The 23,257-nt window shown below is 37.2% G+C and overlaps 1 protein-coding gene across 31 annotated transcripts in view; it reads left to right on the forward strand.

The window, feature by feature from the left end:
- The window catches only part of PLEKHA5 (pleckstrin homology domain containing A5), a 235,259-nt gene that overhangs the window by 179,503 nt on the left and 32,499 nt on the right, over window positions 1-23,257 (forward strand). For 13 of the 31 annotated variants that reach the window (XR_010835774.1, XM_067008813.1, XM_067008806.1 and 10 more), the window contains 5 exons: window positions 14,098-14,178; window positions 19,109-19,144; window positions 19,662-19,724; window positions 20,923-21,003; window positions 21,135-21,284. Coding sequence is in view for 29 of the 31 variants with exons in the window: in XM_067008813.1 (XP_066864914.1) it covers window positions 14,098-14,178; window positions 19,109-19,144; window positions 19,662-19,724; window positions 20,923-21,003; window positions 21,135-21,284 (411 nt within the window). In the remaining 2 variants the exon portion in view is untranslated. Of the gene's footprint in view, window positions 1-14,048; window positions 14,179-19,108; window positions 19,145-19,661; window positions 19,725-20,922; window positions 21,004-21,134; window positions 21,285-23,257 lie in introns of those variants that run through there. The other 18 variants (XM_059082725.2, XM_059082727.2, XM_067008833.1 and 15 more) reach the window with 4 other exon arrangements.

Genomic DNA, 23,257 nt, shown 5'->3' on the forward strand with positions numbered 1-23,257 from the left:
AGTATAATAATCCTAACCTGGGTACTTTATGAACCTCATCCAGGTTCTATTTCGAAAATGAATTAAATACATAATATATCAGTAACTCACTTTCTTCTCATTTAGCTTAGTCATCACTGAACGTTAGAGAAGCTTTTGGGTACCGTTTAAGTGAAACTTGGAAATTTCATCCTACAGTATACCTCTGGAATGGATTGGACATTGTCTTTTCCCTCGTTCATTCCTCTACTACCAGAATATAGGACAGGGGTGCAGCGCCATAAGCGCGATCCTGCAGCGACCCTGTACCTGCCAGGAAGTTGGGGTAAATTCGAGATTATCAGCAGTTGTAAGGGCATCCCCTTCCTGAAGAATGGGGTGTCCCGTTGCCGTTCTTTGGCGGTGAGGGACAAGAGACTGTCTTGATGTGTTTTCTTTTCTGCTCAGAACAGGGCAGATTGAACATGAGTTTTAGAGCTATGTGACCCCACTGAACATGTACCTCATGACTAGGAGCTCCTAATATTTCGTGGAGCCACGTGCACATCATCTGTGTGAAGCCGGCGTAACAGGTCCCCATAGAAGCTGACCGTTATCGACCGCCTGCTGTTCAGCTGGGGCAGGTCTAACATGGCGGGTAGGGGCTTCATCTTCTTACTCCCGTCCCTCACGAGGATTTCCTCCGGTGTCTGGTTCTCGGCCCCTGGAGTCTGGACCAGGACTGGTTGTACTGAGCAAAGGAATGAACCTAGGCTCGTAGAAACTAGAGCAGGAGCCCAGGAGAGGGGACTGGGCAAGGCCTCTGTGGATGGAGAGGCGGAGCCGGGGCTGGCGCTTCTTGGATCAGTCGTAAAGGGAGGATTCATAGGATTGGGGGAGATCGGGCCACGTTCCCATCCCTGCATCCACCTTCTTCCCTCCATTTGTTTCTTTCTTCCTCACTTGCTTTTTCCTTCTTTTTCCGTTAGTGATTGAAGAGCAGTTACGAGGGAATTCCTGCCAGCTTTCCACGTAGGCCATGGTAACAGAAAATGAGACGCTTAAGAACCGAGATGAAGAAATGTGTAGGTAGGGATGGACCGAAAGGATCTAGAGACTTGCAAGCAGCCCTTCACAGGCCTTTTGCAAGCACGCTGCCCCCTGGTGGGTAATCTTGAGCATATACCAGCCCTCTTCGCCCTCTTCTCTCCTCCTCCTCCTCCTCCTCCTCCTCCTCCTCCTCCTCCTCCTCCTCCTCCTCCTCCTCCTCCTCGTCTCTGCAGCCACCAGTATGATTAAACAGTCCAGTAGCCAGCCTCCCCGTTACAGAAAACCTGATACAATAAGCGGGAGTTGGACTCCTACAGTTGTGAGCTTTGCTTGTGCTGGTACTGCAGCAGATATTTTTTTCACTTTTTAAACATAAAATGGTTAACATCGAATGTGCTTTCACAAATGGCCCTTAAAATTATGACATTCTGCCTTACCCCGTCCCTTCAAGAGTCACTGTAGTCAACTGCGTCAGAAACAGCTGCATGAGAACGGGAAAGGAAGGGACATCCCTCAGTCAGTCACACCTGTGTTGGGGATTGCCAAAAGCTCTTTGTGAAAAGAATATGACTCTGCTACGATAATTTTATGGAATTCATTTGCCCCTACCCAGCTGGAGCTGTCTTCCCCACCCCCGCCAGCATGGAACATACCTAAGTGATTTCTGAATTCAGCATCAAATGGTATATTCTTTAACACCAGATGGCTAAAGGACCTTATCCTCAGATTTTCATGGAAAAGCTGGAAGTTTCTCATAACAAACCAGTTTGCCATAGTACAAGAAAGGAAAAGTACAGCTCAAGCACACCTGTGATGTTTTTGTTGTATGAAAATGTTGAAGGTTAGCAAGTCAATAGCTCAATCCTTCTTTTATCAGCACATTTTTTTTAAGTATGAGCAAATGCTTGTGAGGAGGAGAAGAGTCATTTTTGATCATACTATCCTCTAAAACATCTTGAAGAGTAAGCTGAAGTTCCTAATTTGCAAAAGTTTTGTAGTAGCATTCAGGTTTTATGATGTAATTCTTTTATAAAGATTAATATTTTATGAGCCGTGAGCTAAAACTACTAGTGACTTTTGGAAGAAGTCTGATATTCTATTAATATTACTGGTTGCTGTGGACATTGCTCATCAGCATGCTTTCTGTATCCTTTCAAGAAACCACAATGTAAAAAGAGGAACTCTGACCACTTTTAAACATACTTATGCCAAGGGAAATGCAAAAAGGAACAGTTAACTGGGTGTATGTAATTGGTACTGAAACCATTCAAGGTAAAAATCAGTACTTTCTTGCCTTTTGTTCTTTGTGTTCATGAAAGACAGCTTCCCTATAAGGGAAGAAATGCTAACAAGATGATTGAAAAGATTCTTGATGGCTTTCATTGTTGTCCGTTCAGCAACCTCATTTCTGTTGAGCTATTAAGCAAGATCCCATTTTCTCTAATATTTGAAGCGGTCTTAGAGCTTCTATTTTTAGGGATGACAGAGCTACAGGAGGTAATGTTTCTAGGGGATATAGAAAAGGCATTTGAAGAAAGCAAACTAAGGAAACTGGAAAATTGAAAGAATATTATTTAACACTTACTAACCCAAACTAGTTACATAGTGTAGAATATCTGTATTTTCTTTTGCCATGCTGTTCACAGCATTCCTGTCTCCTGTCTCTCTCTCTCTCTCTCTCTCTCTCTCTCTCTCTCTCTCGCTCTCTCACACACCATTCCTCCGTTTTTCTTTTTCTGTCTCTCCCTTCCTCTGTATATTTGATCACAGAAGTGGGAGAGGGAGATGACACAGAAAATTCTTAATCAGGATACGACATCATAATGGCAGAATGTAAATAAATGGACAGTGGGTAGATTAGAATTTAAAAAGTGGAAAGGTTTAATACATGTGGGTCAATACTCTGATCTCTCGGCCTATCGGATGCTTACCCAGTGATTCATCTGGCCCTTCTTGATAACCGTTTTCACCCCTCTCAACCCTAACTGGGGAAGTGCCCTGTTTCTTGGTGTTCTCTCATCTGAACATTCATCTACTCATTAATTCACTAGCTGTCTCTTTGTTACTTTTCATCTCTAGCCCCTGGGTTTCTCCCAGAAAGCAGAGCCTGTGATGTGGGCTTCCTTGATGTGGGCTTGTTTGCAGGAAGTTTTACTATGGGAAGTGATTCCAAAGTACAGGAGGAAAGAGAGTGAGACTACATACTATCAACTGCCACAGGCAACTGGGGCCTCATCTGATACTTGTTGACAAACAAATAGAAACCCAGCTGAACTAGAGAAGAGCACTCACTCCCGTCTTCCACTGACCAAGCGTTGTCCCTTGAGACTAACTCTCTAGCACACTGAGGGGATGCAAACGTGAGCACCCACTGGGTTCCCATAACACCCAGCAAGACCTGAAACCGAAGATGTGGAGAGGGGCCCAAAAGGCATCTAAAACACCTCTCTCTGCAGTTTCCGTTACGTAGTTACAGTTGCTCATGGAGATCTCCATTTGGAAGTTCCGCCTTCAGTACATCTCCAGCGTGTCCAAAATTAAGGTATTCTGATCCCTCAGTTCCCTGACCAAAAAACTGAAAGTAGAAGTGGTCCAAAATATTGTTCACCTTTTAACCCCATTGATGTAACAGACATTTATCGAACACATCCTCCTTGGGGAAGAGCTTGACGCACTTTGAGAAGGATTAGGACCTTTCTTTAGCTGTTTGCTTAGACCTAGAACATAAAGTGGGAAAAGAGGAGAGTCTCCGCCAGCTATGGCTCGGACAGCCTCTCCCAGCCTGGTGGATGAAAACGAAAACAACGGGCGGGCTTCCCGGAAGGACCCCCAGCGTGATGGCCCGTGGCACCCTGCCTGCTGTTAACACCACTCTGAGTGTGGAGATTCTGCAGATTTATAAAAATGGCAGAATTAAGTCATCCAGCCTCCTGGAGTTGTATTACGTTCTCCTAATATTTCATGTGCCCAACACCAACTCGTGTTAAAGCTAACAATACCTTGAAACTGGAGTTAAAAGTACTTTCAAAACACTTTTACTGAAAACAGGAAAATCATGCGATTCTATAGAACCGTCCGAACAGATCTTACTTTAGCTGATTCATAATATCTGCATGGTGATTAGTCGGGATCCTAGAAGTCACCAAAACACCTTCCACGTACTAGCTCCTTGTTACCATTTAGTCAACAAATCCTGGCAATAGTCAAAGCACCTGCCTCATTGTCTTTCGACCAACTCAGGAAACTTCAAACTCCCGGTTCCCTACAAAATAAAGTCTCTTTTTGGTTTGTCATTTAAGCCCTCATTTCATCACCACCACCCCCTACCAACCTGTGAAACACTTCCTCCCCCATAAACCCTTTTCTCCAGCCAGCGCGCCTCTTCGTTTCTCAGATACTACAGAAGCACCCCCATTCTCTACAATGTGCACCTGCCCAGCGTCTGTCCCTCCTAATAGCTTAAGTATCACTTCACAGTTTTCAAAGTGCTGTTATATACCGTGTCCCATCTGCTTCTAATACTTGCCTCTGCAGCATGTGGCCAGTTACTTTTATCCCAGTCACGTTGAATGACTTGTCCAAAATCACAAAGCTAGGATGAATACATTGTATTAATGAATTTTCTTTCTTTCTTCCTTTCTTTTTTTAAGTCTATTCTTCCTTCAAAATCAGGAGTTGTTCTTGTACCTATAGAATAGTTCTATTTCCGGTTGCTGATCTCCGTTACCTGAAGAATATCAGCTCTTGGTTATATAACTGGTTATTCTCCGATCTAACAAGATAAGAAAATGAAAACAAGATTTCCCCACCCCTCCTAAAATGCATAATATTTCTACAGTTCCACAGTTTATTTACAAAAGCAGATATTTTTTATAAGCCAATTATTGTGGCTTTTGTTTGCTTCTGTCTTATTTTAATGTATTTTTTCAGAAAGTTCATTCAGCAGAGATTTATGGAGCTCAGTGTCAGGCAGGATGTTAGAGCTTGCAAAGTAGAATTGTAAATGATTTTCAAAGCTCAGGAAGGAAATAAAGTTGAGCATAAATGCCAAAGTCATTTCTGGGATCAACCTAAGGATGTGATTATGTAGTTAAAACATAAGCTGATAAATCTTTGAATTAATGGTAGGAATTCTGCTACGCAGTGCCAATTTTAACTCAGTAGGAATACAATTGCTATTAATAAAACCCAGATCCTGTATCTAGAAGATATTTTACTTCTGATTTAAAGCTCAAATATATTTTTCTAGTAGATTTACCCATTGGCCAGAACAAATACTTTCTTTTAGCTAACAGAGATGTAAGATTTTCACTTTCGGAATGTTTTGTCCCTTTAAAATAGTATTGTTTTATGGTATCGTTTTATAAAATGCTTGCAAAGAAGAGAAATATATGACCATTTCAAACACAATATTTATTTCCACAATAGAGCATTTTTACAAAATGGATTTTGAGCTTTTTAAATATTTTCAGTTGCCTGTGGATGTATTATCTGATGGCATCAGATAATACATTACTTAAAGTTAAAGGAACAATTGTTTAAAAAAATAAACAGTCATTAATCAAGGAAAACAGATTTAAGCCACTGAAGTAAAAATCAGATCTATAAAATGTTTCCTGTAGTCAAAAGGATATTAATTTTTTAAAAAATTCTTGAGACTCGTAGGTGAAAAAGGATGAAACTCACGGTAAGTAAATTATATATGTAAATTATTTGGAAAGACATTAGCCTAGACCTTAAAAGTTGCCTTCAAAATATACCACAGGTATATACCTCAAAGTGGTGGCTTAAAAACTTCAGCAATTTAAATAAGGTTGTATAGAGAGAGTGCCCTCCTTTTGTTCTGCAGGATTAGGGGTGTTTTCATATTTCTCAATAAATGGACCTTATTCCTGAAGCCAGTGCTTACAGCATCAGTCAATCTAGAAATGCTCTTTTTTTTTTTCCTTCTTTTCTTTTAAGGAAATGTCAGATACATTTGACTTATGTGTTACTGTCGCCATTTGTTTTTTCTTTTTCTTTATTTTTAATCTGTCTTTCTCCCTTGAAGAAAAAGGATATGTTGTATGCTCTAGCTGCATCATTTAAACTACCATTGATTTTTCTGAATACATATAATATTAATACTTTCCCAAAGTTTTACCTTTAGAAACCATATATAGCATAGAAGAGTTTGTTCTGATTGCTTTAAAATTTCCAAAGAAATAGACCTCCATACTTTGCCCCATCGGCTATAAAGAGACTTATTTACATTCTTCTATTTAAAAAGTCACTTCAGATTTTCCTGCTTCCTGTTAAACAATGCGTGGTTTCTATAGGTAGTCATACCCTTCAATCTCAGGTTCTCGGACTTTCAGAAGTGCCTGGAATGAGAGGGGAAGGCATTTACATTGTCATTATCCAAATGACCTGTTTACAAAGGCCGCTGCATTCCTCACAGCTTCACCCTAGGCATGTCAAATTCTTTAGCCTTTTATTTTTGCCACACATCTTAAAAGTTTATTGATCTAGACACAGGAGGACATTCTTGAGAGATGGATTCTTCAGTGATTAGGCTATCAGGGTTTGGGGCTATTGTTAAGACAGATTCCCAACTTAAAAATTCTTTTTCTAAGTTGTCTTTAAGAACTCAGGAAAAATCCATTTTCCATTTAAATGGAAAATGACAGCACAGAAATGGTTTATCAGTGAAGGACAAAAGCTCTGTAGGGCGGATAGAAATCATCCAGACTTCTTGCCTCCGCCCCCAAAAGAGGGAGGAAGCTGTTACCACAGAATTCAGACTCAAGGAAACTCATTTACTCGATGGAGCTTGAGCAGATGTTCTCCCTTATGGGAATGAGATCCAAATCTAGGGGGAAATTATACTTACTTTACTGGCCTAGAATTTCTAGACTTACAATCCAGTATAATAGCCACTAGCCATATGTGGCTACTTAAGTTAGTTACACTTTTATAAAAATAAGATTCATTTTCTCCGTTACACGGGCCACATTTCAGGGGCTGAGGAGTCATTGGCGTGGCATGTTGGACTACACTAATGGAGAACATTTCCATCATCATAGAAAGTTCTGTTGGACAATGCTGTTCTAGGTGAATCATTATATACACTTTTCAAAGAGCAGTTAAGGGACTTCCCTGGCGGTCCAGTGGTTAGGACTCTGCGCTTCCAGTGCAGGAGGGTCAGGGAACTAGGAGCCCGCATGCCGGCCGCGGCCAAATAAATAAATAGCAATTAAGCCACTACTTAACCACTTCTTATACCTAAAGGGGGGTTGGGAAATTAATCTTCCCAAGGATAAATTATATGAATGATTGTCCTGGCTTTGCTCACTGCTAGTCTTTCTCCTTCCCGCCCCTCCCCCTAAAAATTATTCTGGAGCATTTATCTCATAACTTACAATGTCCTGTTCCTTCTGCATTCCTAGCTGGTCCAATTTCTGTAGAGATAGAGACTTTGAAACGGATATTAGAAGTTGCTAGAATAATAGAACAACTGGCAACTGGAAATTGGATTCGTAATAACACTCCGGCCCTCCACCCCGTGATTCTGCTGAGTCCACTAATATTATTAATAAGGAGATTCAGTTGATTTTTTTAAGGGGGTTAAGTCTCTTAATGCTGTATTTCATACAAAGACAAGACTATTTTAGTCTACATGCAATATACTTGTGTTTAGATCATTAGTTTGAAATTTTTCATCTTTTGATAGTTGCACAGGTATCAGTTGACCAACATTTAGTACCAACTCATCAAGACCTGGAAGAATTCCTTATTGGTGATGGTTGAATTGGTCCTCGATGACTTAAATTAGTGCCAAGATAGGACCATCGTTCTCAAGCCTGATTTCCTGTCAGACCTACCAGGGGATCTTTAGAAAGACAGAAACAGTACAATTCTCGAGGCTGTCTGCTCCGCAGCCCCCAGTGCGAGTTGCCAGAGTCCCCTCAACCCTGACTGTTTTGAAAACTCCACAGGTGATTTATTTTTTCTCCTCAGTCAGGTTTGAGAGCTACTGAGATCAATAATGACAAGGAACGCCAAAGAAAGAGGAGACGTCTGGGGGTTTTTTTGAAACATAAAACACTGTCTTAGTGCTTTCTAACCTTTTTCCTGCATGGCCCACATAGAAAAGTGACAGTGGGTGTGCGCACCTTGACGGAAACTTGAGGCCGTGCTGTTGGGAGCATGTTAGGCCCTCTGACAACTGAGGTGGTCCCAACCCCAGACATACCTGGAACCCTTTCCCAGCCCGCAGGTGTCCGTTGCGAAGTTCCGCTCAAGATCCTGCCAGCTATGATGCGGTTGCATAGAATTGTGTTGAGTAAGTTTTTTGGTGATTTTTTTTTTTAAACTTTTTTTTTTTTCAGTCCTGCACTCAAACGTACTTTTATTTACTCTGTGAATATCCAGGTCTTATCTAGATCATGGATTTCTCAGACTGAATGACAGGTTAACAGATTAAAGTTTTTAACTTCTGGCTTTTTTTTCTTTTTTTTTTTTTTTTTTTTTTTGCGGTACGCGGGCCTCTCACTGCCGCGGCCTCTCCCGTTGCGGAGCACAGGCTCTGGTCGCGCAGGGTCAGCGGCCATGGCTCACCGCGGCATGTAGGATCCTCCGGGGCCGGGGCACGAACCCGTGTCCCATGCGTCGGCAGGCGGACTCTCAACCACTGCGCCACCAGGGGAGCCCCTGTGATGGGTTTTTAAATCAAGATATTTCTAACAGTAACATCAAAGGATGCTCTGTATTCATACTAGCCCAACATACCTCAAACCTCAGAAAGAGGCTAGAGTTAAGTATCTCATTTTCTAGGTGGTTTTTGTACACATTTGGACTTATACATTTCAAGTAGAAGTATGTGTTTTTGTTGTAAACAGAAATATATTGGAATTGCCTAAGTGTATTTCCAAGATATTTCCACTTAGGTTTTCTTATTTATTGCTGAAGTTAATTATGAAACTAGTGTCATCCCCAGTTCATACATTCTCATTTTTATTATAAAATAGTGGACCTTTTATAATAGCTTTATAATTTGGCAAAATTAATTGGAAACTAAACCTGTATTACCGTTTAGTTCGAAGAAGGAATTAAAGCAGGAAACGAAGCATTTAACTCATTTTCAAGTAAATTATTAAACATCCCCCAAGTACTAATTAGTCTTTCTCTTGCTGTGATTCCTTAAACCAAAAATACATTATCTATTAGCAGCAGTGCCTTAATGCTGCCTAGGATCCTTGTAGTAGTCAGACCAGAAGAGAATTGCTGGATAGTCCTTTTTTTTAAGAACTTGAGCATGAAATTCTAAGGTGCTCATGGAGCCTTACGTATTTGGTGTGGAGGGGGGGGAGTCATATTTTACTGCTTTAATTCAAAAGCTGTTGTATAAAGTTTACTTAGCAAAAGCCAGATAGAATGTGCTGTTTCAGTGTAAATTTCAGAGATGATCAGTTTCTAAGTTTTAAAATACAGATATTTCATGAAACAAATGAACCTGTCTACGAAACAGACTCACAGACATAGAGAACAGACTTGTGATCGCCAAGCAGGAGGAGGGTGGGAGAGGGGTGGAGTGGGAGTTTAGGGTTAGCAGATGCAAACTGTTATATATAGGATGGATAAACAACCAGGTTCCACTGTACAGCACGGGGAACTATATTCAATATCCTGTGATAAACCATCGTGGAAAAGAATGTTAAAAGAATGTGTATGTATATGTATAACTGAATCACTTTGCTAAACAGCAGAAACTAACACAACATTGCAAATCAACTATACTTCAATAAGATAGGTAGGTAGATAGAGATATTTCAGAGGTGATTTAGTGAAAGAAATCACTAGCCTATTTCTAGGATCTATTTGGAGAGAAAGCAGATCTAGTATTTCCAATTCAGTAAATCTGGAAAGAGTCAAATTTCAGGCAGATCATTGAAATTGTTTAATGCGGACCAACTCCCATTGTGTGGGAACCTGAGGACTGTGTTTAGCTGGCCTCAGCTGTTGCATGCCACGTGCAAGGAGAGTGCCACCACATACAGGACCGCTCCCCTGTGCAGATTTTTCTTACAAGCCCAGTCGTCCTCACAGCCCTTGGTCAGGTGAGTGTGGTGCCCAGGGCAACTCTGAAATAGTTCTGCTGCTTCTGTCTGCAGATAGACTTGTCCCATCTCTCTGACTTGAGGAAAATGAGATTCCCAAGGAGTATGTAAGCTGAAGAACATTCACTGTTATCAGATTACGTTTGACTTACTTCAACACCTTGAGAAAGAACATTGTAGCTAGTTCTGCCAAAGGGAATCTTTAGACCAGCCTGTCACCTTCATGTTTTAATGGTATTGTCTACATCAGAGATTTTCAAGTTGCACATTATAATTATCTGGGAATCAGGGCCTCTGTTCTTTTCAAGTTCCTCAAGTGATTCTGGGTTAAGAACCACTGGTTGAAATAAGCTTGAACTTTGATTTCTGAAGTAGCCAGTAATAAAAAGGAAAAAAGATATTAATAAGATAGTCATAGGTATTTACAAATGCATCGGGACAGCTTACTATTTTCAGTTAGTTAACATTTCTTCAGTCAATTTCTGATGTGGTTACAGACTCATACGGCAGAATAAACGTTGTGAGAACGTTTATTCTCTAGATCAGGGCCTCGCTGCACTAAAGGACTCCAACAGCTTTGAACATGATACAAACACATGTGCTAAAATTTTTTCTTAGCCTCTCTGTGTCACCAAGGGGTGTTTGCCAGAGGATATAGTTGTTCCATTAATCTAGTTTATTTGGTATTTATATATTTTTATCCTTGACTCTCTAATAACATTTTTTTTTTTTTTTTAATGAGAAAAGCAGTATCTATTCAGTGGAGAAAATTTGGGAAATGTAGAGAAGTATAGAGAAAAAAAAATAATGATCCGGTCGCACAATTTAAAATAATTACTGCTAACATTTTTTTATTTCTTTGCTGTACTAAATTGTCACTTTCCAAAGATGCCTTCTAATTTTAATATTCTAGGATTTGATATATACATTTGAAATTTTTCATAATGAAAAAGTCAGTTCCAGAAGTGATCTCTGAGACACTCTGTACACTTTAAATGTTATTTTTTGTTAGAGAAAGACAGATAACTCCATGTTATCACTTACACGTGGAATCTAAAAAATAAAACGAATGAATATAACAAAACAGAAACAGTCTCACAGATGTAGAGAACAAACTAGTATACCAGTGGGAAGACAGGAGTGGGGAGGAGCAAGATAGAGGTAGGGGATTAAGAGGTACAAACTACTATGTATAAAATAAATAACCTACATGAATATATATTGTACAGCGTAAGGAATATAGCTAATATTTTATAATAACTTTTTTTTTTTTTTTTTTTTCTTTTGGTACGCGGGCCTCTCACTGTTGTGGCCTCTCCCGTTGCGGAGCACAGGCTCTGGACGCACAGGCTCCTCGGCCATGGCTCACGGGCCCAGCCGCTCCGCGGCATGTGGGATCTTCCCGGACCGGGGCACGAACCCGTGTCCCCTGCATTGGCAGGCGGACTCTCAACCACTGTGCCACCAGGGAAGCCCTATAATAACTTTAAATGGGGTAAAATCTATAAAAATACTGAATGATCATTGCACACCTGAAAATAATATAATACTGTAAATTAACTATACTTCCATTTTTAAAATTTAATCTTTTTTTAATGTTATTTTTACTCTCAGTATTTTTTTAGTTTTTCTGTTCCTAAGTCAGTGTTTTCTTGCATGATCCTTCTCAGTGACTTAATATCTAATGATCTTTGACAGGCGAATTTAAACAGTCATTTTTAAATCGCAAACGTGGCTTCCCTCTATAACATACATATTTACCCTCTCAAAGTATTCCACTAAATAAATCAGGCTTGATTACCCTTCTGCAGAAATCATACTGTCTCTTCCCCCTTTATAAATACATTTCAGGTAAATTCCTCAGGCCTAGAGGCTGAACACCAGGCATTGATCTGCTCCTCTTAAAGGTGGGAGCCCCACCATATTGGCAGAACTAGCCCTTTGACAGTGGCCTCTTTGTAATGCCAGATTTCCGAGACTCCATGGCAGTTTCAGTTTGACCTTGAGTGACTTTTACATGTGGATATTCTCTGACCTGTATTATTTCTTAAATATTCATATGCTCCTGACCTTCTTTCAAACCCCAGCCCTCTACTGCCTCCCCCCAACCCCCCCAGCCTGTGAGTCAAGTACTCTTCTAATTTTCATGGCATGCTATTGAAAAGTAGCAAGTATAGATGAGATTGCTTTGAAAATCAAAATTAAATAATACTAAAAATGAAGAGAAACGTAAGCTACCTGTGTTATACAAAGTATGTATCAATGCAGTCAAATGATTGAGCCAAAACCAAAGGCAGTTACACTGTTCCAAGATCAACATTTGGTTAAGATAAAATAACCAGCGTTCCTTTAAAACATAAACTTTAAACTATAAAGACGTCTTAAATTTCTGTAATAAACGTTTTATTTCTGCTAAAGAAAAATTTATATCTATAGTCTCTTTATGTTACTTTCCAACACTGTAAAATTTTTTCCTGTACTGCATATAAACACAGTTCTTACCTGTGTGCATGAGATGTCACCTGTAAATGCCTTGGTCCCTTATTGGATAACATTAGGGAAAAAAAGAGGTTTGAGTTTAACTAATAAGTAAATGTGTAGATTTTAAAACAAGTTACTTACCTTGAATAAAACTTTTTAAAAGTAGATTAAACCAGTCACAGGAGGTTTCTTATTTAACATCCAAAACAGGTTATTATTGACATGAAGCATTGGTAACTAGACTGAAAATAAAAATGTCTAGGTGGGCTTCCCTGGTGGCGCAGTGGTTGAGAGTCCGCCTGCTGATGCAGGGGACGCGGGTTCGTGCCTCGGTCTGGGAAGGTCCCACGTGCCGCAGAGCGGCTGGGCCCGTGAGCCATGGCCGCTGAGCCTGCGCGTCCGGAGCCTGTGCTCCGCAACGGGAAAGGCCACAGCAGTGAGAGGCCCGCATACCAAGGGGGAAAAAAAAAATGTTTTAGGTATAAAGTTTTCAAGATTTAATTTTTACTTATGTATTTAATCTTAATATTAGTAAATTTTTGTTGCAGATTTAGCTAAATCAGTAAAGTAGCATTTGTTAACCATGATAGAAATGCTTATTTTCTATAATATGGGGGATGAAGATTATATAAACTGTTACAAAGTGCAATTATAAACAGACTTGTCTGCTTACAAATGGTACAAACTTTGTTGGCCTTTTACCATATATATATATATATATATATATATATATATATATATATATATATATAAACTGTCTTTTGAATGCTTTAATTCTTGAGTCCAGAGCCTGCTAAAATAAATATTTTTCTAGAGGCAGTAATTAAGTACAATATAGCTGGAAATGTGAAACATGGTTTCAGCCTTTTAAGGAGCTAGGGAGATTCACTTAGTCTTTGCTGAATAAATTTTAGTTTGCATTTGTCTTTGAAATCATTCTACATAGAGTGTTATACTTTGAGAAAATCCAAAATAGAGTATATATAAATGTCTATCAGGATTAATAAAATGTGTGATTGTCTAAGTGACAAGATATATTACTATATTATTTGTAGAGAACTAAAATTTTTCTGAATAACCTTATAAAGAACTGAATATCATTTTAAGCTCTTTTTTTACTATATAAGTAATTGATTAAGTCATGCCATTTTTCTCCTTTTAAGTTTATAGGTTGTCACCCTTTAGTTCATCCCTTGAATCTTGATGCTTTTATTATCTATTCTAGTATATATAGGAATATTCATTAATTGACAATATTGGTTATGTTTATAAAGTGAAACCTTTATTGCAATTAGTAATCTTTTTTATAACCTTGGAAGTATTTTATAGCATTTAATACTTGTTTGAAATGGTTTATATTAAGTTGATTCTATGCAACCTTGGGATAATATGTAAACAACTGCACTATTAGGAAGATATTAAAGTAGAGGCTATATTTACAGTGTCGTCTTTCAAATCTAGCTGTGCTGTAAACTGATGTTTGCTGTATGCTCCTCCTGATTTGAAATAGATGAAAGAAAATGAACCTATTATCACCATGGTTCACACAATGATTGAGAACTCGGCGCTAAGACCCCAACTGTACCAGCAAGTAAGGTCTTGGACAGTGAATGATACTGCTTTATCATCTGCAAAATCCCTCAGTGACAGTTTTGGTTTATCCTCAGAGTTCCTCATCAGTCTTTTTCTTATTCCATTTTTTGTTTCTGTCTTTTTGGAAAAAACGCAATTCATCCGTGCTTTTCAAGATGCTGCAGTTCTTAGCATGGCTTTGCTGAACATTTTGCTGTTGAATATTAAGTGTGCCATTTTCCTGAAGTTTTTGTGCAGAGTATTTGATTGATATGTACTTGGAGGTCTGCAGTACACTTGTAAAATTTTTACTAACTTGCCATTAATTTTGATTAACTCTAAAAGCATAACTGATTTTTAGGGAAAACTTTAAAAAAAATTTTTTTTTCCTTTCAGGGGCCGCCTCCCTACCCCACCCCACCGCACCGCAGTGTTTTAGGAATAGATTATATTTGTATGGGAGTTATTTAAAGGTTGTTTATGTACTGTGGTATGGTAAAAAGTAAAGAGAGCCATTTCTTACCATACTGGGAGTATCTTCTCCCCATATTCTTTTCCCTCTTATGTGGTCATCATGATCATCCTATCTTATCCTATTCTTTTCCCTAACTCAAAATATGTGCCATGGAGTTGGCTGGCTTTAATTTAGGACCTTGGTAATCTGCAGATCTGCAAAAGAAGTCATGTTATACATTCCTCTCCAGTTTTTTTGTATTTCATGGTCTAAATGTTCTTAGCTGTGTGTTTCACAACATCAGCCTCTTCCACTTCAACCCCCTCAAATTACTGTGGCCTATGACCTGTTAACAATATTTTAAAAATCATACAGAGGGAGAAAATTATCTAACATGAAAAATGAATATATATTTTGATTAAAATATGTAAAAGCACCTGGTAAAAAGAAGCACCTTGAGCTCGCACTGGCTTTAAAGGCCTCTGGTTTGCATTGGGCACCTTCAGCGTCTGCATCATGGGCCTTGTAAACTGGGAGACTGAAACAGTTGGTGGGTGGGTGACTCTTATTTCTGAGCACAGTTTTCAAAACATTTAAATTATGTTATGTGACTGAGCATAGTTTTTAATTAGCAATAAGGAGACAAAGTACTAAATATTTAAAGTTAAACAGCTTTTCTTTTCAAAAGAAAATGGAATCTTACCACTCCTTTTAACGTCACCAGATTTTAGAACCTGGACACTTCATTCTAAAAAGCCACACTGACGACCTTAGCACTTGTTCTGGAATTGATACCTTTTTCAGTGTCTGAAGCTGTCAGCTTATAATTTTATATGATGCTTATTGATGTGAGATCAAAGGCCTTCGGTTTTAATAGGTTATGGTTTCATTTTTCACATTTTGTATATTTCCAGTAAGAATGAGAGCTGGGATTTTCTGTTCCATTTGGTTTGGTTTTTCTTTTTTTATATTGATCAGTAATCAAAGTTGATGGTGCAGAAGTCATTGCTGAATGAAATCAATCAGTTTCACTAAAAGTTCCTACTGGAGTCCTTCAAAAATATGGAGGTATCTGAGACTGGTCTTATATAGCATCAGTAACCTTGAATACTGAAAGAATAATAGATTCATATAAATATATTTCCTCATATTGATACTTGAAAGAAAAATACCTGATATTGTATGGAACAGGAAGATCTGAATGTGTAACAGCAGCAGCCATGCCTGGGTATGACATGGGCAGCCAAGTAATCAATATTTACTGTCAATGCTATCAAATCTAGGGAGTTTTTAGATGATACTTTTCTTTAATCAGCCAGTAGTAAAGTACTTAATTATGGCAGAACATCATTGGTAGATAAAACTGACAGATGCATTTCTTAAACTCTGTTAATATAAACATCTATAAATTGAAATTACATCTTTTTTCTCCAGATTTCCATTATTGTGTTATTATTCAAAGAAAATCTTTGTGAAAGTTTATATTGTACACCTGATGGTTTGCTTTTCTGACATTGCATTGCAACGCTGTGTTAATAGGTTTCTGAAATTTAGCTGAAAATAAAGTGGCAATATAGTGTTTTATGACCAGTTTTTCTGAATCATAACCATTCAGGTTTTCTCTCAGGAGAACCTCTGTGTTTACATCTTCCTAGAAGAAGGAGGACACCTGAGAAATTACCTAGGCAGTATTTTTTTTTTTTTTTTAATTTTTTGGCTGTACCACACAGCATACAGGATTGAGTTCCCTGACTAGGGATGGAACCCACACCGTACAGTGGAAGCGTGGAGTCTTAACCACTGGACCACCAGGGAAGTCCCAGTAATTTTCTTAAAATTAGTCCAAAAAAAGGACCTAAAACTGAATCAAAACAAATGCTAAGTGAGTTTCAAGTTGAAAAACTCCTCTGCATTTATTAATCATTCTACCACCTTTCACGAGAACAATTTTGTACCAGAATTTTTATAACGTACTTAATATCAATGAAATTAATCACATGATAAATAATTGCTTTAAAAGTTACAGACTAATTAGGAAATACATACAGTCCAACAAGCATTTTTGAGTTTTCATAGAAATTAAAGTCTAATTTTATCAAATATTTCCCCAAAAGTCTTTTTTTGTGTTTTGTATATATATTCATATGCTTTTAAAATATATATACACATATATATATTTCACATACTTAAAAAGGGATACTATAGAAAGTTGAATTTTAATAGGCAAAAGTGATTTTGTTTTAACTTCATGCCAAACCAGTTTTTAAAAAGATTATAAGATACCTTACCATGAAAAAGTTCTGACTTTCTAAATATAATATACATATCTTTATATAGTCAGTAGTCTGTATAATACGCTTCTCAGATTGAAGCTTGAGCATTGCTCAAGCTTATATAATTACTATGTAGCCCCCTTTCACTTACTTTTCTAGTGTTGCTGAGGTACCTCAAACAAAGGTATTCAAACTCAGAGCTTTTTTGCTAAAGATGAGTTTGAAAAATGCTAAAAAAGTATTGCCATGAAACATTATTTCATGCAGAACTTGAGTTAATCAGAATATTCATGAAATTACATTTTTCTTATTAGTAGAATTTTCATATTGAGGACAAAATAGTAAACTTCAATTCTAGATGGACATTTTTAAAATAAATTATATTCAGGAATTCCCTGGCTGTCCAGTGGTTAGGACTCTGCGCTTTCACTGCCATGGCCCAGGTTCAGTCGCTGGTCGGGAAACTAAGATCCCGCAAGCCATGCGGCATGGCCAAAAAATTAATTCTTTTAAAAAACTAAATAAATTATATTCACCTTTTCTTAAGAAAAACTTCAGTAATTATCATCAGTAATGGGAAATAAGCCATGCTTAAAAGTTAATTGTTTAAAGAATAATCTTGTTTTCTTATGCTTTCCTTCTGACAGGCAAAAGAAATGAATTCAATATAGTGGAGGGTTGATTATTTTAAGATTTTTATTAGTTGATATTTAATTATCTTTATTGAATAAGCTGATAAAAGGTTTAAATAAATTTTCATTGGTACCAAAAATATAGGTACAACAAAATAAATCTAATTTATATGTGTAATATTATTTCTATGGCTTTAAGGAGATACCACTCTAAAATTATAAGTACACAGTACATATCTTTCTTTTTTATAATATGCCAACTGATATGAAAATGAGTATGCAGTAAGATTCCCTAAATAAAAATATTATACCATTACCCTAAATATTTCTTACAAATTACTAAGTTTCCATTTTAAAATACTTGTCTTTTTTTCTTTTGACCCTGGGATATAGGGTACAAAGCATATTTTAATCTAGATATAGCACTAGCCACTAGTTATTTCAAATTATGCATTCCATGGTTTAGTAAAGCTGTGTGGCGTTTAACTTTAAATATTAAGTAAGCAAAGTATATGTAGACATTTAGTAGATAAGGCTTTACATCTTTTATTTCTTAAAAATGAGAAATACTGATTTTAGCATTATCTCACATTTTTTATTCTGGATCTAAGCATTTTAAAACTTATTTTTCATTACTTCCTTTTTTCACGTGCGAATATAAATTATTTTCTTGGATCTAGGTGCTTTAATTTAGAATGACAATTGACACTTCTCAGGACATATTCAGTGGTCTTTATTTTAAAATAGTGCACAAGTATTCTGACTTTTATCATTAAATTCATTTTTCATGTGATGTTCACTTCTATGAAAGTTTTGTGGCTTAATAATCACTGTGTATACCCCTAAGTAGTCACAGAATCATTTGCATGAGGTACGTGAAAGCAGTGTCTTGAAGTTAAACATGGAAATCCAGGATTTATTATTGTATGTTTGGAATGCTTACATTTTAATCTCCTGATTCCCACATTCCTAGATCCACTTAAAGTTATCTCCTGTTTAAATTATGCCTCTTGAGATGTAAATGTCAAGCAGTTTTTTACAGACAGGTCATATATAGTTGTAACTTTTACATTCTTGTGCATTTGTATATGTATATACGAAATTTAATTTTCCAATCTAGAATGTAGTTGGGATACATTACTCCTATCCCCACTTTGAGAAAAAGTGTACCATTTAGTAAACATGCAATGAGCCCCAATTACATTTTCCTACTATGTTTTTGTTACTGTCTAGCAGTCAATATAAAGTTAAAAGACGAGAGAGAGTGCAGTTTTGCCTGCAGAGGCGCTATGATGTGACCTGGGGTATAACTGACTGGGATGGCTTATTGAAATCTTGGTAAGCACCATCAGAAATGAGGATTTGCCTGACCAAAAGATGTTTGGAAGAAGCTGAAAAAAGGATGTTTAAATACACTGAATAATAATTCACCACAATATAATGAAGCAAAAGGTGTCAGCAAACACATAGCCAACTTTTTATGCAATTTGACTGTCCATAGTTTATAACGTAGGCTTTCAGTTTTAAGAGGTTTTTGAGTGCTTTACCTCTTTTCGATTAAACCCATCCTTTTCCTCCATTATCTTTTAGTTCTTAAGACAGAGGAACAAGATAAGTCTATATTGTGTATGTGTGTTTATATATTATGTATATGTATACAACGTGTTATAGGTTTTGTTAATAAAATTGTACTAAGATGTGTTGGCATCTGAGTGTACACATACACAGTTGTGTGATTATGTGTATACCGTGAAGATACGGTTTTGACTGTTGAAATATGCCTGATTCAAAATTGGATTCAACACATTTGCTACGATTGTATTTGTCAATTTTTCATTTAAATAATGTGTGTCTCGCAAATGGAAAATGTAAGGTGCTGTATGATTTTGTTTGGCCAGCTTATTATTTTGTTTGACAAGCCTAAGTTAACATCATTCTTATGTATCTTGCATATTGTATCACTGTTAAATAATTTTCTATTTTTGTAATGATCTGTGTTTGAATTAAACTTCTAAAAGTATAAGAATCATTAAAAACCCATTTTTGTTACTGTTATATAAATCTAAAATATTAACTATAAGCTAATTAAATGTGTATTTTTAAAATTATTTTTAAAGTTGCTCTATGACATTTTCCCTTATAGCTGTCGCAGGATGAATGTAGAGGCACATTATACAAATACAGACCTGAAGAAGTAGATATTGATGTACGTATTAGCATGCGATATATTAACAATGCTCTGTCATATCCTCTGGCAAAACACTGGAACTAAGCATGACAAAAGATTTCCTCTTCCTCTCCTGCTGTCCAAAATGACATCAAATAAGTAACATTTTCTTCTTTTGCGCTACTTAAATCCTCACTTCCTGATTTATTCCCTGCCCACCCCACGCCCATAGTTAGCAGCTGAACATAATTTAGAATCATTTAAACGAAAGTAAAGACTTATTTCTGGTATAAAATTATGCAGGATTGGAGACAAAGTAAAATTGTCTGTCATCTAGAGAAAGAATTGGCCTCAAGAAATTCTGTCACTGCATCCTTTGTTATTGTTGTTAATCATATTTTACATCACTGACGTCCCTATTTATATCTCATTCTTCCCTCCTTTCCCCTGGTTTTATTCCATTGAATTTTACCTCCTTCTCATTTCAATTGTATCCCATCTGATGTAGCTTGAGTTGTGTTGTCTAACAAAGATAAGGTGGTTACTTTAATAGATAAATGACAAAGAAAGTGGAATCTCAAATTTCTTGCTTTCTTATCATTATGCAATAACGTTTGGGACATAGTTACAGTTTGTCCAGGGTTTTTATTTTCAGACATGCAGTGAACTGGTTTATTGCGGGATTGAAATTTTATTAAAGTACCCGCTCACATTTTTATAATTTAAAAATTTGGGGTATTACCAAGAATTTAAAACATTAAAACTACTGAAAGTGATTTTTTCCATTAGCAATGTTTTTATTTGTATTATTGTAGTTAGAAGAGATTTTTCTGAAGAACATAAGGACATAATTTTAAAAATATAAAAACAGAATCCAGTCTGTGTTTTAATTAAGGACTGCATAAGTTACTTAACCTATCCAGCAGTTTGTAGAGAAAATATCTTAACCACATTAGAATAATTCATTAAAGTCATGTGAGACTGCCTGATTACTAAGAATCTTTTGAATTTTGTAGGTCAAATAGTATGGTTGAAAATGCTTTTTTACTCTATATGCATTTTTTAAGCATTCTATCTTTATAAACTATATTTTAGTTTTTATTTTACTGATTGAAATAAAGACTGACCTAATTAGCTATTCCATGGCTGTTTTAAATGTGTTTTTTTATTATGCCTAAATCCAATTACAGAGAAAATTAAAAATTGCTAACAAAAGATGTCTTCTCTTGCAACCTAGGTCAAGTTAAGCCGATTATGCGAGCAAGATAAAGTGGTACATGCTCTGGAAGAGAAACTTCAGCAACTCCACAAGGAGAAAGTAGGACAATTACGTTTATTATCTACAATTGATGTTACTTTATATCAATATTATCAGGACACTGATTACTAAAATAAAAAAATTAATTCGATGATGCAGAATATTAAGTGTAATCATTTTCATTATAATAGTACACGCTTGAGCAAGCTTTGCTGTCAGCCAGCCAAGAGATAGAAATGAATGCAGATAACCCAGCAGCCATTCAAACCGTGCTGTTACAGAGGGACGATTTACAAAATGGACTGCTTAGCACATGTAGAGAACTCTCTCGAGCCACTGCCGTAAGTAGCAGATTTTCTGTCCTAGTAAGAGTCACTGGAATGTTACGTAGTTCTCTTTTTTTTCTTTTTTCCTATTTATGTATATCTCTATTTAATTGGGCTTTCTTTAGGATTTTTCTTTATTATAACAAAAATTTAACTTGTTATTCTTAGTTATCAATAACAAAAACAAAGGGTGGTCTTTGTTTTTTTAATTAGTGGGGCTTTTGTTCTTTGTGAAATAGTTTTACAGAGAAGATAAATATACCTGATTATATATTATGAAAATGAAAAGTTCTTAAAAATGTTAAAATTTATTGTGTTAAGAAAATAAGTGTTTTATTATAATAATTTTTGGAAGGTAGTAATTGGATTCATTTAACCACCCATTTAAATTACAGGCTCCTGTGAAATGCTTTTAAGATGCTGTCAACGTTACCATTTTATAGCTGCAGTGTGATCTAAGTTTAGATGATAGTTTTTTGTTTTGTTTTGTTTTGTTCGCGGTACGCGGGCCTCTCACTGTTGTGGCCTCTCCTGTTGCGGAGCACAGGCTCTGGTCACGCAGGCTCAGCGGCCATGGCTCACGGGCCCAGCCGCTCCGCGGCACGTGGGATCTTCCCAGACTGGGGCACGAACCCGCGTCCCATGCATCAGCAGGCAGACTCTCAACCACTGTGCCACCAGGGAAGCCCAAGATGATAGTTTTGAGTGAGAAATATAATTAGCAGAATCTTTTAACCCATAGTCAAGTTACTTGATAAAGAGTCTCTTGGGATTATCAAATCTAAACGTCTTACTTAGGGTATATAAATTGAGTGTTTTATGAGTTTAAACAGTCTACTTTAGATCCTGTGATGTCATCATTTCTAAAGACAGTAAGAGCACCTGCCCAAGCAGCCCTTTGAAGGGGGAAAAAACCACCTGTTATAGAAAACTACTAACACACCCTTGTCTATACCTTCGGTGGGCTGTTTAGGGGGCAGCTACCTTTTAAGAAAGTCCACAGCCAGTATAGCTTAACTAAGAGAGGTCTTTCCAAGCTGCGAAGCTACCAGAATCTCAACATGACTTCAATTCTAAACACTAAATTCACATTCCAAACATGAACTGTTTTTAAAGGAATATACCATGGTTTTATATAAATCAAAACTTGGTTTCTGTGCCTCTTAAGTACCTTATATTTAATATACTTATTCTTTTTTAAAAAAATACTATTATTGGGACTTCCTGTTGGCACAGTGGTTAAGAATCCGCCTGCCAATGCAGGGGACATGGATTCCATCCCTGGTCCAGGAAGATCTCACATGCCAGGGAGCAACTAATCCCATGTACCACAACTACTGAGCCCACAAGCCGCAACTACTGAGCCTGTGTGCTGCAGCTACTGAAGCCCATGCGCCTGGAGCCCATGCTCCGCAACAAGAGAAGCCACCGCAAGGAGAAGCCTGCGCACCGCAACGAAGAGTGCCCCCCCGCTCACCACAGCTAAAGCCCACACAGAGCAACAAAGACCCAATGCAGCCCCCCCACCAAGAAAATGTGATGAATGATTGAACTGAATGACTTACACAACATTACAAAGCAAATAAATGCAATGCCCAGAGGTCAAATGCAGGTCTTCTAACCATAGTCCTGAAGACTTAGATCTACATGGCTTTTTATAATATCATCATAAAGAAGCTATATGAACCTAAAATGTTGTCTGCAAGCGAGAAGTCATTTAGTTTGTCAGTGATGGGTAGGATTTGGAAGAAAGAGGAAGTCCACACAGGGCAAAATGCTCTGAACCGTAGCCCAGAGATGAGAATGTGCAGGATATGTCTGGAGAAGCAAAAAATAGAACTGACTGGCTGACTGAAATAGAGGATGCAGATTATGAGATAAGAAAGGAGAAGAGGGGTTCAGCTGTCAGTTCCAAGCTAATGAAAAGCTCAGTATCCCTGTGACAACCTGAGTCAAATCAAAATTAAGTTAGAAACTATTTCATTATT

This window comes from Kogia breviceps, chromosome 12 (assembly GCF_026419965.1).
Source record: "Kogia breviceps isolate mKogBre1 chromosome 12, mKogBre1 haplotype 1, whole genome shotgun sequence".
Classification (NCBI taxonomy): Eukaryota; Metazoa; Chordata; class Mammalia; order Artiodactyla; family Physeteridae; genus Kogia; species Kogia breviceps.